At 36.6% G+C, this 15442-nt stretch overlaps 1 protein-coding gene across 3 annotated transcripts in view; it reads left to right on the forward strand.

The window, feature by feature from the left end:
- Positions 1-15442, forward strand: part of CASP8AP2 (caspase 8 associated protein 2) — a 69156-nt gene that overhangs the window by 19796 nt on the left and 33918 nt on the right. For all 3 annotated transcript variants that reach the window (XM_007484320.2, XM_007484322.2, XM_007484321.2), the window contains exon 3: positions 9778-9846. In XM_007484320.2, coding sequence (XP_007484382.1) covers positions 9778-9846 — 69 coding nt within the window. The remainder of the gene's footprint in view (positions 1-9777; positions 9847-15442) is intronic.

The raw sequence follows: 15442 nt of genomic DNA on the forward strand, positions 1-15442 counted from the left end.
AAGGACAATCTCTAAGGAGGTCTCTCAAGGGAGGCTGACTCTGGCTGGAACTCCCTCTGGGGAGACTCTGTCCCCCTCAATCCTTGCTTGAACAGATCTTATGGTGAGTGATAACTGACGACTGATCTTTTCTTTTAGGGTTTAGGCCTGGGTTGGCCAGGGCTGCCTGGGCCAGCCTATTCTTTTCTTATTTATTTCCTTTTTCTCTCTCTCTCTTTCTTTGATTCCTCATTGTATTATTAATTAAATTCTCTATAAAACCCAGTTGACTTGGGTATATTCATAATTGGGAATATTTCCCTGGCGACCACCTTATATTTGATTTAAAACAAAACACTATAGTGAAAACATATTTCCTGTGGTCACAAATTTACTCACCCACTCTTAAATCTACAACAATTTATATCTTCCACTATTTAATCACTACAGTTTATGACCTCAACCATTTTAATTATTACAGTTTATGGCTCCCACTCTTTTAAATGTCACAATTTGGAGGATGACTTGATTTTTTTGTACAACTGGTTTAGCTCTTTATAGATTTGAGTAATTAGACCTTTGTCAGAGGATTTTGTAATGAAGATTGTTTCCCAATTTGTTGCTTCTCTTCTAATTTTGGAAGCATTAGTTTTGTTTGTACAAAACCTCTTTGATGTAATCAAAATTATAGATTTTACATTTTGTGATTTTTTTTTTCCTAGCTCTTGCTTGGTTTTACAGTCTTTCCTTTCCCAAAGATCTGAAAAGTTTACTATTCTGTGGTCGCCTAATTTGCTTATAGTTTCCTTCTTTATATTCAGGTTATTCACCTATTCTGAGTTTATCTTGGTGTAGGGTGTGAGATGTTGATCCAAATCTAATCTCTCCCAGACTGTCTTCCAATTTTCCCAGCAGTTTTTATCAAATAGTGGGTTTTGCTCCCCAAAACTGGGATCTTTGGGTTTATCATAGACTGTCTTGCTGAGGTCATTTACCCCAAGTCTATTCCACTGATTCTCCTTTCTGTCCCTTAGCCAGTACCAAATTGTTTTGGTAACCACTGCTTTATAGTATAGTTTGAGATCTGGGACTGCAAGTCCTCCTTCCTTTGCATTTTTTTTTCATGATTTCCCTGCATATCCTTGATCTTTTGTTCCTCCAAATGAACTTTGTTATGTTTTTTTTCTAACTCAGTAATGTTTTTTGGTAGTTCAATGAGTATGGCACTAAATAAGTAAATTAATTTGGGTAGGATTGTCATTTTTATTATGTTAGCTCACCCCACCCATGAGCAATCAATGTTTTTCCAATTGTTTAGATCTAGTTTTAGTATGGAGAGTGTTTTGTAGTTGTGTTCATATAGTTCCTGTTTTTGTCTCGGCAGATAGATTCCTAAGTATTTTATATTGTCTAGGGTGATTTTAAATGGAATTTTCTCTTTCTAATTCTTGATGCTGAAATGGGTTGAAGATATATAGAAATGCTGATGACTTATGTGGGTTTATTTTGTATCCTGCAACTTTGCTAAAATTGTTGATTATTTCGACTAGTTTTTTGATTAATTCTCTAGGATTCTTTAAGTAAACCATCATATCATCCACTTGGTCTCCTCATTGCCAATTTTAATACCTTCAATTTCTTTTTCTTTAATTGCTACTGCTAGTGTTTCTAGTACAATGTTAAATAATAGAGGTGATAATGGGCATCCTTGTTTCACTCCTGAACTTATTGGGAAGGCTTCTAGTTTATCCCCATTGCAGATGATGTTTGCTGATGGTTTTAGATATATACTGTTTTATTATTTTTAGGAAAGGCCCTTCTATTCCTATACTTTCTAATGTTTTCAATAGAAATGGGTGTTGTATTTTATCAAAGGCTTTTTCTGCATCTATTTAGATAATGTGATTTTTGTCGGTTTGCTTGTTAATATGGTCAATTATGTGGATGGTTTTCCTAATATTGAAACATCCTTGCATTCCTGGTATGAATCCTACTTGGTCATAGTGAATAACCCTTGTGATGACTTGATGGAGTCTTCTTGCTAGTATCCTATTTAAGATTTTTGCATCTATATTTATTAAGGAGATTAGTCTATAGTTTTCTTTCTCTTTTTCAGCTATTCTTTTCTGAGTGATACTTCTGGAACCCTCTGACAACACAAATCCAAGATATTACACTCGTGGGAAAATCCACTGAAGTTTTGTCTTAGAGATTTTATGTCCATGTTTATATAATTTAATCAAAAGAATCTTGCTATCTTTTAAACACACTTTAGCAGATGGAGATGCTAGGAGGATATCATCTACAGAATGTACTATTTTGCTTTCCTTGAATGTTATTGTTTTATGGTCTTCAAAATTTGTGAGAATTGACTCAGACTATCACAGAATCCCTGTAGAAGACAAGTCCATGTCCTCTGGATACTCTCCTATGTGAACGCAACGATCTTTTGAGAATCCTTGTGAATTGTTATATAGAAAAACGCTGAACATAAATCTACCACAGTGAAATATCTTGCTTGACTTGGGATGGATGAGATTATAGCAGCCGGGCTTGGTACTATAGGATGTGTCTTTATTACTGATCATTTGCAGCTCTCAAATCCTGTATGATTTATGGACAATTCTGCCCTCTTGATCCAGCTTTTGCTTTTTTATTGGAAGTATGGGCATATTGTATTCTGAGAAGCACGGTATTATGATCCCTTGTTGAATTAGGGACTCAATAATAGGTCTTATACCATCTATAGCTTCTTTACTCGAAACGTATTGAACACAAGGAACTGGTCCTTCCTTGGTTCTCACTGTTACTGGAGTAGCTAATTTCAATAGATCTGCATCTGTGGAAGACTTTGAACATAAGTCTTCTGGTATATCCTCAGGAATAGGATAGATGGAATCCAACCCATTCTCTGCACTGACTGAATCTAAGAACAACAAAGGAAAGGCTTTCCGAGATTCTTCTGGGAGTTGTAATGATACATCCCCAGTGTCATTACATTGAATCGTTGCTCATAATTTACAAAACAAGTCCCTCCCAAGAAAGTTTATTGATCATTCAGGCATACAAAGAGATGCATGTTTCACAGATAGTGGACTTAGAGTAATCGTTTTAAGTTGTAACTTTGCTACTCTCTCTGGTTTTCCAGTAGCTCCAGTGACTTCCATAGTACCAACAGCTTTATAGTCTTTAGGAAGACTTCGCAAAACTGATTTACTGGCTCCAGTATCCACCAAAAGATCTGTAACCCTATAGTTACAGAAACATAGGATTCAGTGCTATTTGGATGTTGGAAGGTTTCAAGAATTGATGTGAGCAAAGTAACATCGGTACAAAGCTCAGTCATTTCCTGTCCATCCAAGTCTACATCTGCTTGAATTAAATGAGTTTCCCAGGATTTTGTGTCATCAGCTTATATATTATTCTCATTGGTCCTTAAATTGTCCATCTTAGTATCATTGTTCTAATTACAATTTCATTATTGTTATTTAGTTTACATTCGTCATTAATTTCTCTTATTCTATTTTCTATTAAATTTATATTACAAATTTCTCTGTACAATTATTTATACTAATTATATCCTCTTTTGATTCAATTAATTCATTTGTATCACCATCTACCTTACTTTCATTACTCTCAATTTCATTTATTCTCAATTCATTTTCATTTAAAACACACTCATTTCTTGATTCATTTTCATATGTCCCTAGGGGAAACCTTCATAAAGCACTTGTACCCTTACTCTAGTTACTTTTTAGTACTTAGCTGTATTTTGGTCTAGCTCCAGAATTTACCCATGACTGAATAGAATTGAAATCTGGGGGTTGTTGTCCCTTGCAACAGGCATTTTGGCATTGATTTGCATATCTATTTTGAGTATTATTATTAAATATTTTCCATCTGTTATTATAATTACAATTTTTTTTTTTGAGAGGAGGGTAAATTTTATTCAAGATGCCATTGGAAGGCACAAAAGTATCTTTCATGGGAGTGATATGGTCAAACCTGTATCAGAGAAAATGTAATTATTTAAGAATGTCTCTTCAGCAGATATGGAGGATGGATGGGAGAGAGGGACTGGGAGTGGAGAGAGGCGGGACCCGATTTGGACGCTATTGCACTAGTCCAGTTGAAAGAAGTGATGAGGATGTGAAGTAGGACTTACTGAATACTGAGCCATTCCAAGCTCACTAGATGACACAGTAGCCAATGGGACTCAAGTTCAAATCCAGTCTTAGACATTTACTAGCTGTGTGACAGGGCAAGGCACCTCACCTCTGACTGCCTCAGTTTCCTCATCTATAAAATGTGAATAATAATAGCACCTACCTCCCAGGGTTGTTGTGAGGATCAAATGAGATAATAATTATAAAGCCCTTCTCATAGTGCCTGGCACTTAGTAGGTGTTATAGAAATGTTCATTATGATTATTGTTGCTGTCATTCTCTTTGATGGTTGTTCTTTACATTTATATTGCTGTAGTCATTTTGTCTGTTGTTTTCTTGGTTCTTTATTTCACATTCTGTCACTTGATATGAGACTTTCCATGTTTCACTGAAGGCATCATGGTCGTCGTTTCTTACAGCACAGTAATCTTCCCTGTTTATTATTACAATATCCTGGTCCAGTGAATGGCAAAGGAGCTCAGTCAAGTCCTGACTCAGGCATTTACTGTGTGACCTTGAACAGGATAACTATTGGCTTTAATTTTTGGCTTGCCCATAAAATGAGGATCTCTAAGGGTCCCTTCCAGCTCTCAGTCTTTTATTCTACTGCTCTTATGCTGGAAGGAGAAAAGGAGACAAAATGGGAAATTCAAGTCAACTCACTGCAGGTGTGGATTCTTCAGTAAATCTTTTCTCTTTCTCCCAGCCCAGGCCAATGGGTTGTTTTGGCCATCTTCCTGCTTCATCCTTCTTTAGGGTCCTGCATTTTCTTCCTCTGGCCTTCTCTCTCGGCTGTCCCCTATGCCCCAGTGCTCTCCATCCTCCACTCTCCACTCTCCAGAGCTCCTTTAAATCTCAGCTCTATAATTATAATTATTACTCCAGTTTTGTCTATTAAAGCCATTATTCCTTTTTTGTTGTCTTCTGACTTGATTTCTGAATCTGTAGTCTCGGTACAGATGACTGACCTGATCACAAAGGAAACAGCACCTAGGACCTGATCTCCTCTCACTGGGCTTATAGTTATTATTATACTTTTACTGCATATTTCTCAAAGCAGCCACAGCCTTTATTTCCTTAATTTCACTTTCTTTAGCTTTCATTTTAGCTTCCTTTAATTTTCAAATCCTCAACAATGGAATCCCTATCATCAGCTTTTTCATCTCGATCGTTTGTCAAATAAGTAGTCTTTTTCCTTAATTCGTCTAGATTGAGTTCTTCCCAATCTGGGTAATTTGACTTAAAAAATTGGCTGACCCTTGGGATTGCATTCTTCACAAAGACCTGTTTGATGTGGGCAATGGTGCTTTCTTCAAGTACATCCATCCCTAATAGTTTCACCTGTCTCGGTTATCCTTTCCAGGAAAACCTCAGGAGCTTCAGAAACCTTTTGCTTTATGGCCTCAAACTTTGACCAAGCATTGGGCCTTTTAGTATATCTCCCCATAACATCTAGGATTGCATCTCTTGCTTCAATTAATATATCATAAACCCTATCATCTGCAGAATCCAGCTTTAAGTCCTGACCAAGATTGTAACAGAGGATCTGTTCTTGTCTCCTCTATAACTTATTCCTCTCTCTCTTAGTTAGAACCTCTTTCATTAATAGGGCAAAATCATTAAAATCATGATCATATAATTGCCCTACATATTTCCTTAATCACTTAATTTGGCTCATCACTAAAATTTGGGGTTCTCCTTTTGATGGATTCAAAGTCCTCCAGGGAAAATCTTTTGTGTGTTCTAAATTATGCACCTCATTCTGTGTAACCACTGGCATATCTTGTAGGGGACATAAATTTACTATTCCTGCTACTTCTTCCTGCTCCAGCCTATTTAGTCTTTTCCCATTATTGTTTATAATGTTATCATTTACGCATCCCAGATTCATATTAATGTTATTTATAAATTGCTCCAGTGTCATTTGTTGTTTCATAGGCACAACCATAATTTTAAAGTCAGAATCTGTTCTAAACCAAGCTACTAGGTCTTTTAGGCGATTTACACAAAGGCACACAGAGGCACGAGGCTTATACACAATACACCCACAGATAACAGCAAGGGGTACATAGGCCATTACATCACACAACTTCAAATCCATTACAGGTTTCATACAGTCCATTTTGAATATATAGTGACAATAATTAGGGAAAGATAAAAACAGAATAAGGAACACACATTACATATTCACACAGTAGCATTAGCATGGTACTAAACATGCCTGATGACATGTTAGCTTCCATAGTTAAAGTGGAATTCAAAATTTTATTGTCACAATGTACTTTGTACATACAACAAATAAGATGTTATAATTTTTTCAAATTAAAAAAAAACACCATTTTCCCAAGATGGCCGCTCCCCAATGGCTGCTGGGGGTCTGTGATGCAGTGAAAATAACCCCCCTGGTAAGGCAGGCCCTCAGAATTCTATTTGACTTTTCCCCTCAGCTTCTAGCAGCTAGAAGCTAGAAATGGATTAGAATGTTGGCTACTTAACTATACTTCAGAAATACTATACATACAATAAACATATAATAAATATAGCTGGCTCTGCCATAAACTGTTACAATAGGAATTTGGTGGGGAATGAACAAGAGGGAAACATCTAAAAAAAATCCAGATTTATTGGTTGGGAAGGGGAGGAAGGAAAAGCGATTAGGAGAATTTTTACAAGTTATCTTAAACTCTTAATTTCTATAAATCTATCTAAACCTATCTTCTAAGCTAAACAATAAGTTTCCCCAGTAACCAAATCTCACAAGTGGAGTCCAATCAAATGGGCCAGGATCTTCAGGTGATGACTGTCCAAACAGGTCCAGTGGAGAAGTGCATCCTCAGCTGCCAGCAACCAGTTCAAAAGATTCCTCTCTTCAGTTGGTATCAGGAGAAGCCAGAAACCTGTTTTTCAAACCTCTAACCTCAGGTCCTTCCAGGAGAGAAGTGTCCAGACAGTTGGGACTTTAGAATCTTTCCCCAGATCTTCACCCTTATCTTTTCCCTATCACAAAGGTAACATGATGTAAGGAGAGCTGTGTTTAATACTCTCTGGTTCTATGCTCTGGTCTGTGAGTAACCACAGCACTCATTTACCCCCTTGGAACTGTGACTAGGGCCCTCTGTGCAAGTGCTGATGTGTGTTGGTGCTCTTCCTTACCTTGGAACTGGGCCTCAGCACTGTGACCTGGTCTGTGTATGGTGTAAAAATGGAGGTTTGAACCCCAGACTTCAATTCCCAGGGGTCCTTGGTAGCTCCCAGAGTTCCCCATAATCTCAGGTGAGGTCATCACCTGGGCCGTGAGGAGAGAGGGGTTTTTAAAACGGATTCCACTTTCTTCTGGCTTTCTCTTCCTGCTTGCGTTTCCAAGCACATGTCTCTCTCTGGGCTTTCGCATCTGGACACATGCGGCTCTACCAGGCAGGATGTAGAGTGATTGTGAATGGGCTCTCTGGGTCTAGACACATGCTTTCTTATTTTTGTATTTTCTTTAATTCTTAATCTTTAATAAACCTCTAAAATTATAATACTTCTAGCAGAGAAACTAAATTTTAATGCTACAATGGGCAATGCGGTAAGAGGCTTATGCCCAGAGCCACCCCACCATCCCCTCCCACCCCCCAGTGCCATGGCAGCTGTTTTAGTTGCAGCCAAAGCCTATTGCCTTGGTGTGGTCTGCCCTGGCATACTGTGCTCTGCCTCCACCCTGGTGCATTAGATCCTTCATGCAGGCTTCTAAGTTGTTTTGGGATGAAAAATTACTTCACTTGTCTTTTGTAGGCTATGCTACTCCAGAATTTGTTTCAAGGCATTATATCACTGCTTTTTGGCAGGGTAGAAATCATATGGGCTCCTGTACCTTCAACCTCCTCTAAATTCTTTACTCTCTTCTTCTTTTGGTACAATAATATTCCATTACATTCATTTTATAAATAAGTTTTTTAGCCATTCCTCAGTTGATGGACATGTACATTGTTTCCAGTTCTTGGCTACCACAAAAGGTGCTAACAATGAATATTTTTGTTTCTGTCTTTGAGTTCTTCTAATCCTTTAAGATGATTTCTAGCACTTTTTATCTAATATTTTTCACTATATTATAAATATATATCTTGTAAAATGCCAGATTTTCTACTTATAAAGAATGTTTTTCCCTTTTCTCTTTTTAGGTCTAAGGAGGGAAACTTTTTTCAAATGTTAATGTGAAAATGAACAAATAACAAGAATTTAGGCCAGATTCCAGACATAACTTCATAATATTCATGATATTTTCAAAGATCAATAAATATTTTTCTTTTTGTCTATATATTATCTCTGCTTGTAAAGAAACCTAGTAATTTGGAGTCACCTATGTAGTTTAGTGAATTGAGAGCCAGTCCTAGAGGTGGGAAGTCCTGGGTTCAAATTTAGCCTCAGATACTTCAAGCTGTATGACCAAGTCACTCCCCCTGCTCATCCCTTATCACTTTTCTGCTGGAATCAATACATAGTATTAATTCTGAGATGAAAAGTAAGGGTTTTTATTTTTGTAAAAAGAACCCTATTAAATTGTTAGTAATACTATTAAAAGGTAATTTAATTATAAAACATGTCTTAAGGCAAAAGTAATTAAAATAATAAGGAAAAACCATTTAGATACTACATGTCATTTTGATTTCTGCTTTTTCTCAAAGTTGTCCTCAATTTATAAAGTATCTTGTCCTCATAGAATATTATATAAATATATATTCTATCAATATATAGCAAAACTAAGATGCCTTTATAGTCTGGATTCATTTGAAATGTAGCAAACTCTACTAAATCTAAAGAATATATGATATTCTTAATTATACTTTCTTCATTCCTTCCTCAAGTTATGTAGGTTCATATGGAAAGCCTTTTTTTGTTCCTATAATGGGGTTGAAGTTGTCTTCTCTTTTGACTGACAGATTTTTTTCCCCCTATATAACCTTTCTCGTAGTAGACAATTAGACTATCTTTGTGCTAAAGGATTATTGAAAAGTAAGGTTTTAGGGCAGATAGATGGAACAATGGATAAGAGCTTCAGGCCTAAGGGGCAGCTTGGTAGCTCAGTGGATTGAGAACCAGGCCTAGAGATGGTAGGTCCTAGGTTCAAATCTGGCCTCAGACACTTCCCAGCTGTGTGACCCTGGGCCAGTCACTTAACCCCCATTGCCTCACCCTTACCACTCTTCTGCCTTGGACCCAATATACAATATTGATTCCAAGATGGAAGGTAAGGGTTTAAAAAGGAAAAAAGAGCTTCAGGCCTAGAGTCAGGAGGACCTGGGTTTAAAGTGACTGGGCAAGTCGCTTATCTCCAACTACCTAGCCCTTGCAGCTCTTGATACTAAGACAGAAGGTAAAAAGATTTAAAAAAGTAAAATAAAATTTTGATTATAGGGGCAGCTGGGTGGGTCAGTGGATTGTGAGTCAGGCCTAGAGATGGGAGGTCCTAGGTTCAAATATGACCTCAGACACTTCCCAGCTTTGTGACCCTGGGCAAGTCACTTAACCCCCATTGCCTAGACCTTACCACTCTTCTGCCTTGGAACCAATACACAATATTGATTCCATGACGGAAGTTAAGGGTTTAAAAAAAATTTTTTTTTGATTATACATTGCTTTTCTTTCCTTTCAGCTTCTCCTCTTAAGAATAATGATGAAAGTTCATTGGACATTTATGCTGGGCTGGATAGTACTCTAACTGGTGAGTTTGAAGTATAAATTAAATTTTTGAATCATATTTTATATTAATCTGTAAGATTAATTAATGTGATTTCTAACTTTTTGAATGTCTTGCATTATGAATTGCTCTTCGATTATTTGTATTTTTTTAACAAATATGACAAATTATTATTATTCCATGAATTATGGTCTTGTAGAGAATAAATGGGGGGAAAGCAGCCAAATTAGACCAAATATATATAAAGGTTTTCTATGCTGGAGGAGAAATATTTGTGACGGAGCTGAAGAATGATATGCAAAGTATCTGAAGGAGAGGAAGTCATTAAATTGTGGAAATTATCTCGCATCTTACTAATATTTCCTAAAAGTCATGTAAGGAACACTTCAGATCTATTAACTATGGCTTACTATCTTACCTATGTAATACTTTAAAAAAATCCTTACCTTCCTTCTTAGAATTGATACCAAGTATTTATTCCAAGGCAGAAGAGTGGTAAGGGTTAGCTAATGGGGCTTAAGTGATATAGGCAGGGTCACACAAATCAGGGAAATGTCTCAGGTCAGATTTGAATTTAGGAACTCCCATCTCTAGGTCTGGCTTTCTATCCACTGAGCCATCTGGCTGCCCATTGATACAGTACTTTAAAAAACGTTCTTTTCATTTATGTTTACTTTTTTCATCATAATAGTTTTCCCCAATATCCTTCCCTGTTTCCCTCCTAGAAAGCCAACCCCTCTAACAGTGATGGTGAAGCTTTTAGAGGGGCAGATGATATGAGAAATGTCTTCAGGAGTATGTGGATCGGGGGAGGGGAGCAGCCCAGCCTGCTTCTTCCTGGCTTTCTAGTAACAAACTCTGGTGAACTCTGTGCCGGGGGAGACAGCACATGTACCCATAGAGAGGACTCTGAGTGCCCCCCTTCCTGGCATGTGTGCCATAGTGACTTAAAATCAAAATCAAAAATGAGTTGTTGCCATGGGAAATTCCCAAATATGAAAAATACCCAAGTCAGCTAGGATTTATGGAGATTTAAATTAATATAAATGAAGTAATTAAGGGAAGGAGAGAGAGAGAAAGAGAAAATAGTAGAAAGGACCTAGGCCAAATGGCCTCGGCCTTCGCTTAAGGGTGAGTGAGTTAGTCTTTATCACTCACCACAAGATTGTCTTCAAGCAAGCTCCAAACCTTCAAACTCCAACTCCAACTAACTTTCAATCCAAAAACTAAAATCAACTCAATAAGTCCCATCCTTTTAAAGAAATTTTCTCTTATGTTACCTCCCCTAAATTTTCACATCTACCAATCACAGTAGATTCTTTTTCCCAGGACTTCCCATTCTTAGTTTTCATCTTCTTTTGTTCTCACCTTCTCTGTTTAGATGAAATCTACCGAGTACTTCACACCTCTTTTGTTAAGCTTGCCTTTTGTAAGTTGCTTGACCTTTTAGTGATTAATTTAACCTTTATAGGTATTTAGCATCTTGTTGTATTAGATCTAAAAATAGACCACCTAGCTTAAGATTCTAGCTTTACTATAAGTATGAGTTAGGGACTTTTCATTGTTCAGTCAGGAGTTTTCAACTTTATCTTCCCCTAAGGCACCGTCTGAGCAGGGTGGAGTAATTTTAAAAGTTCTCAATACATTCCTGATCAGGTACCTCCATTGTTAAAAATGGAGAATAGCTTAATCAAATCTTCTGAAGTAGAGTCTGAGTAGTTTTAAGATTCACATCAATACATTGAAAAAAGCCCAAAAACACTTAAAAAAGGGTTCAACACCTTCATAAGGGCCCTCTTATACAGTTTATATGTGAATTACCTATGCATGGATTAAGGGCATTTTCATTAGGGAATTTATTTAATAGGGAATAACCAGCCAAGTAATATTTTATAATGCAGTACATCTTTACCATCTCTCAAGCAATTGAAAGATAGATTGTAAGATTTCATTGTGTTTATTGATTGTGGAAAAGCATTTGATTTGGTAGCAGTAAGAAGCCTTATCCATACATCAAAACATTTGATTCCATGAAAGACAAAAAAAAATAGATAATATACTCTTCAACATTCCTCTAATCATAAAGGTCAGATAATGTATTAAAGGAATGTGCTTTCCAAACACATTTGCCAAGTTGAAGATGGATTCCCTATGGATGATGAGTCTTTAGATTGTTCCTGTTTATGAATGACACAGTGATGTTTAGGTTAAGCCCTAGAACATTGCAGAACATTCTGGAAGATATCTTAAAATCAAAGGCTTTTTCACTTGACTAGCCATCCACACAAGAAAAGACCAAGTGAAAGAAGAATGTGTTGCTCAGATCATGAAACCCTTTTGGAGGGAGCCTATAGAGAGCCTATATAGAGCCTATAGAGAATGGCTATCAATTTGTATGTCTGGGATAAATAGTAGAGATAATGAGTTGAACCCATAAGTTAAACAAGAGGAGAAAGGGCTTTATTGTCTTTTGGAAAGTCAAAACTCCTTTAATAACTCATCATTGCAAAGTCTATCTTTTTTTTCCCAATTTTTCAATAATATTTTATTTTTTTCCCAGTTAATGTACAAACAGGTTTTGGCATTTATTTTTTAATGTTTTGAGTTCCAAATTTTCTCATCACTTCCATCCTCCCTCCCTGAGATAGTAAGCAATTTGATATTGGTTATACATGTGTTATCATATTAAATAAACATTTCCAGATTTGCCACATTGTAGAAGACGACACATAAAAATGTAAAGAAAATAAAATGAACATGATAAAATTAAAGTGAAAAATGGTTTGTTTTGATCTGCATTGAGTTCTTTCTTCAAAGGTGAAGCATTTTTCATTATGAGTCCTTTCAGATTATCTTGGATCATTGTATTGCTGAGAAGAGCTGAGTTATTCATAGTTGTATATTATATGGTATTGCTGTTACTTTGTACAATGTTCCCCTGACTCCACTCTGCATTATAGCCTAATAGAATTCCTTTATAATCATATACCACAATTTGTTCAGCCATTCCACAATTGAAGGGTATCCCCTCATTTTCCAGTTCATTGCTGCCAGAAGTACAAATAAATCCTTTTCCCTATTTTTTTTTTTATCTCTTTCAGATACAGAACTAATAGTGGTATGCTGGATCAAATTTTATAACCCTCATGACATATATCTGTTCTCCAGAATGGCTGGATCAATTCACAAATCCACCATTAGGGCCCAATTTTCTTAAATCCCTTCCAATATTTCTTTTCTTTTTTTGTTACATTGGCCAGTCTGCTAGGTAGGTGATACTTCAGAACTTTTTTAATTTGCATTTTCTAATCCGTAGTGATCTGGAGCATTTTTTCATATGACTATAGATACCTTTAATTTTTTTCATCTGAAAACTACCTATTCATGTCCTTTGACCATTTATCAATTGGAGAGTGATTTGTATTCTTATGAATTTGACTCAGTACTCCATTTATTTGAGAAATGAGACAAAGTTTATCTTTTTAACAACAATATCCTATTGGGGGAAAGCAAGGGTATAAAAATTTATGTAGTATCTGCTATGTGCTAGGCACTTTGCAAAGCACTTTCAAACATCTCATTTGAGCTTTACAATTGTCTTGTAAGGTAAAAGGTATTTTCCTCATTTTATAATTGACAAAACTGCCTCAAACAAGTTAAGTGACTTGCCCATTTTCATGTAGGTGGTAAGTGTCTGAGCCTGGATTTAAATACAAGACTTCTTGACTCCAAGCCCAGCACTTTGTCCACTGTGCCACCCGCCTATTGTTGCTCTATGGCAATTAGAGCAGATTACAACAGTCTCCAAAGAAAGAAAATTAAATATCAGGCAGAGGGTAATGGAGAGACTCCTGGTCGATATAAATAGGCAACAACATAATCAATGATATTTTTTAAAGGAGAGTGATTTTGGTGTATAGTCAGTGTTCTGCTGGTGCATGTGGGCTATTAGGAAAAAGCAGGGAAGGCCTATGGCTTTTTGGGGATCCCCTGTGGTATACTTTAGGGAAGACTTGCATGAGATGGGCTGGCAAGCATGGACTACAGTCCATGGAGGAAACTTGAGTATTGAGTTTAGGTATAGCCTTATGTAAATATTTCCTTGGTTAATTGATCACCTCATGGTAAAAGTTAACACAGACCCGTGATTACACTGAAAAAAAAAAAATAACCCTTGATATAGCCCGAACATCTTAACCTCTGGTCTTATTAGGCTATAATTTTGAAAAAAGTGACAGGTTTAGAAATCACTGAAGTTGGAAGGACTTGAACACAGATCTCTTGACTGTATTCAGTAATGTAGTCATTTTTCTATTATACTACAGGACCTTCTATTATAATTATTTATATTATATATATTTATTATAATTACATTTAATACCTCAGGTAGCAGAACATTTATAGTACACTGAATTCTATTCAGTCTGTCATGTAGCAATCATCAAGGAACCTGCTAGGGCAGAGGGAGGACCAGAAGTTTTTTTTTTATTTGAATAAGTTTATTTAGTCAATTTAGAACATTATTCCTTCATTATAATAATCACATTATTTCCCTCCTCCCCTCTACCCACTCTTCCTGCAGCCAAAGCGCAATTTCATTGGGTATTACTTGTGTCCTTGATCAGAACCTATTTCCATGTTGTTGTTTTCACTAAGATGTTCATTTAGAATCTACATCCCCAACCATATCTCTTCGACCCATGTATTCAAGCAGTTGTTTTTCTTCGGTGTTTTTACTCCCGCAGTGTTTCCTCTGGATGTGGATAGTGGTTTTTCTCACAGATCCCTCTGAGTTGTTCAGGATCACTGCATTGCCACTAATGGAGAAGTCCATTACATTTGATTGTACCACAGTGTATATCAGTCTCTGTGTATGATGTTTTCCTGGTTCTGCTCCTTTCTCTCTGCATCACTTCCTGGAGGTTGTTCCAGTCTCCATGGAATTCCTCCACTTTATTATTCCTTTGAGCACAATAGTATTCCATCACCAACATATACCACAATTTGTTCAGCCATTCTCCAATTGAAGGGCATCCCCTCATTTTCCAATTTTTGGCCACCACAAAGAGCGCAGCTATGAATATTCTTGTACAAGACTTTTTCCTTATTATCTCTTTGGGGTACAAACCTAGCATTGCTATGGTTGGATAAAAGGGCAGACAGTCTTTTATCGCCCTTTGGGCATAGTTCCAAATTGCCCTCCAAAATGGTTGGATTAATTCACAACTCCACCAGCAATGCTTTCAATGTTTTTATTGAGGTTTTTAATGATTTTTTTTCCTGAACATAAACACTCAAGAGCATTTCCCTGAACACAAAAACAGTTTTTTTGTGAAACAGAATCTCAGCTCTACATTGCTTCCTTTTTTAAAAGTTATATATAATACATTATACAAGTTACTTTCAAAATTGTCCTGCTTTTCTGTACTTCCTTCTGAAATTTTTTCCATTTTCTAGAGTGCAGTAAACATGTTCACTGATGCTCTTTTGGCATTGCTATTGGCTATTGCCATATGGCATTGCTATGGCTATTGCCTCCATTCCCTTCTCAATCCTTATTAACTGAAAGGAAGGAAAACTCTTGTAACAAATAATCACAATCTGGCCAGACAAGTCCACT

This window comes from Monodelphis domestica, chromosome 2 (assembly GCF_027887165.1).
Source record: "Monodelphis domestica isolate mMonDom1 chromosome 2, mMonDom1.pri, whole genome shotgun sequence".
Taxonomy (NCBI): domain Eukaryota; kingdom Metazoa; phylum Chordata; class Mammalia; order Didelphimorphia; family Didelphidae; genus Monodelphis; species Monodelphis domestica.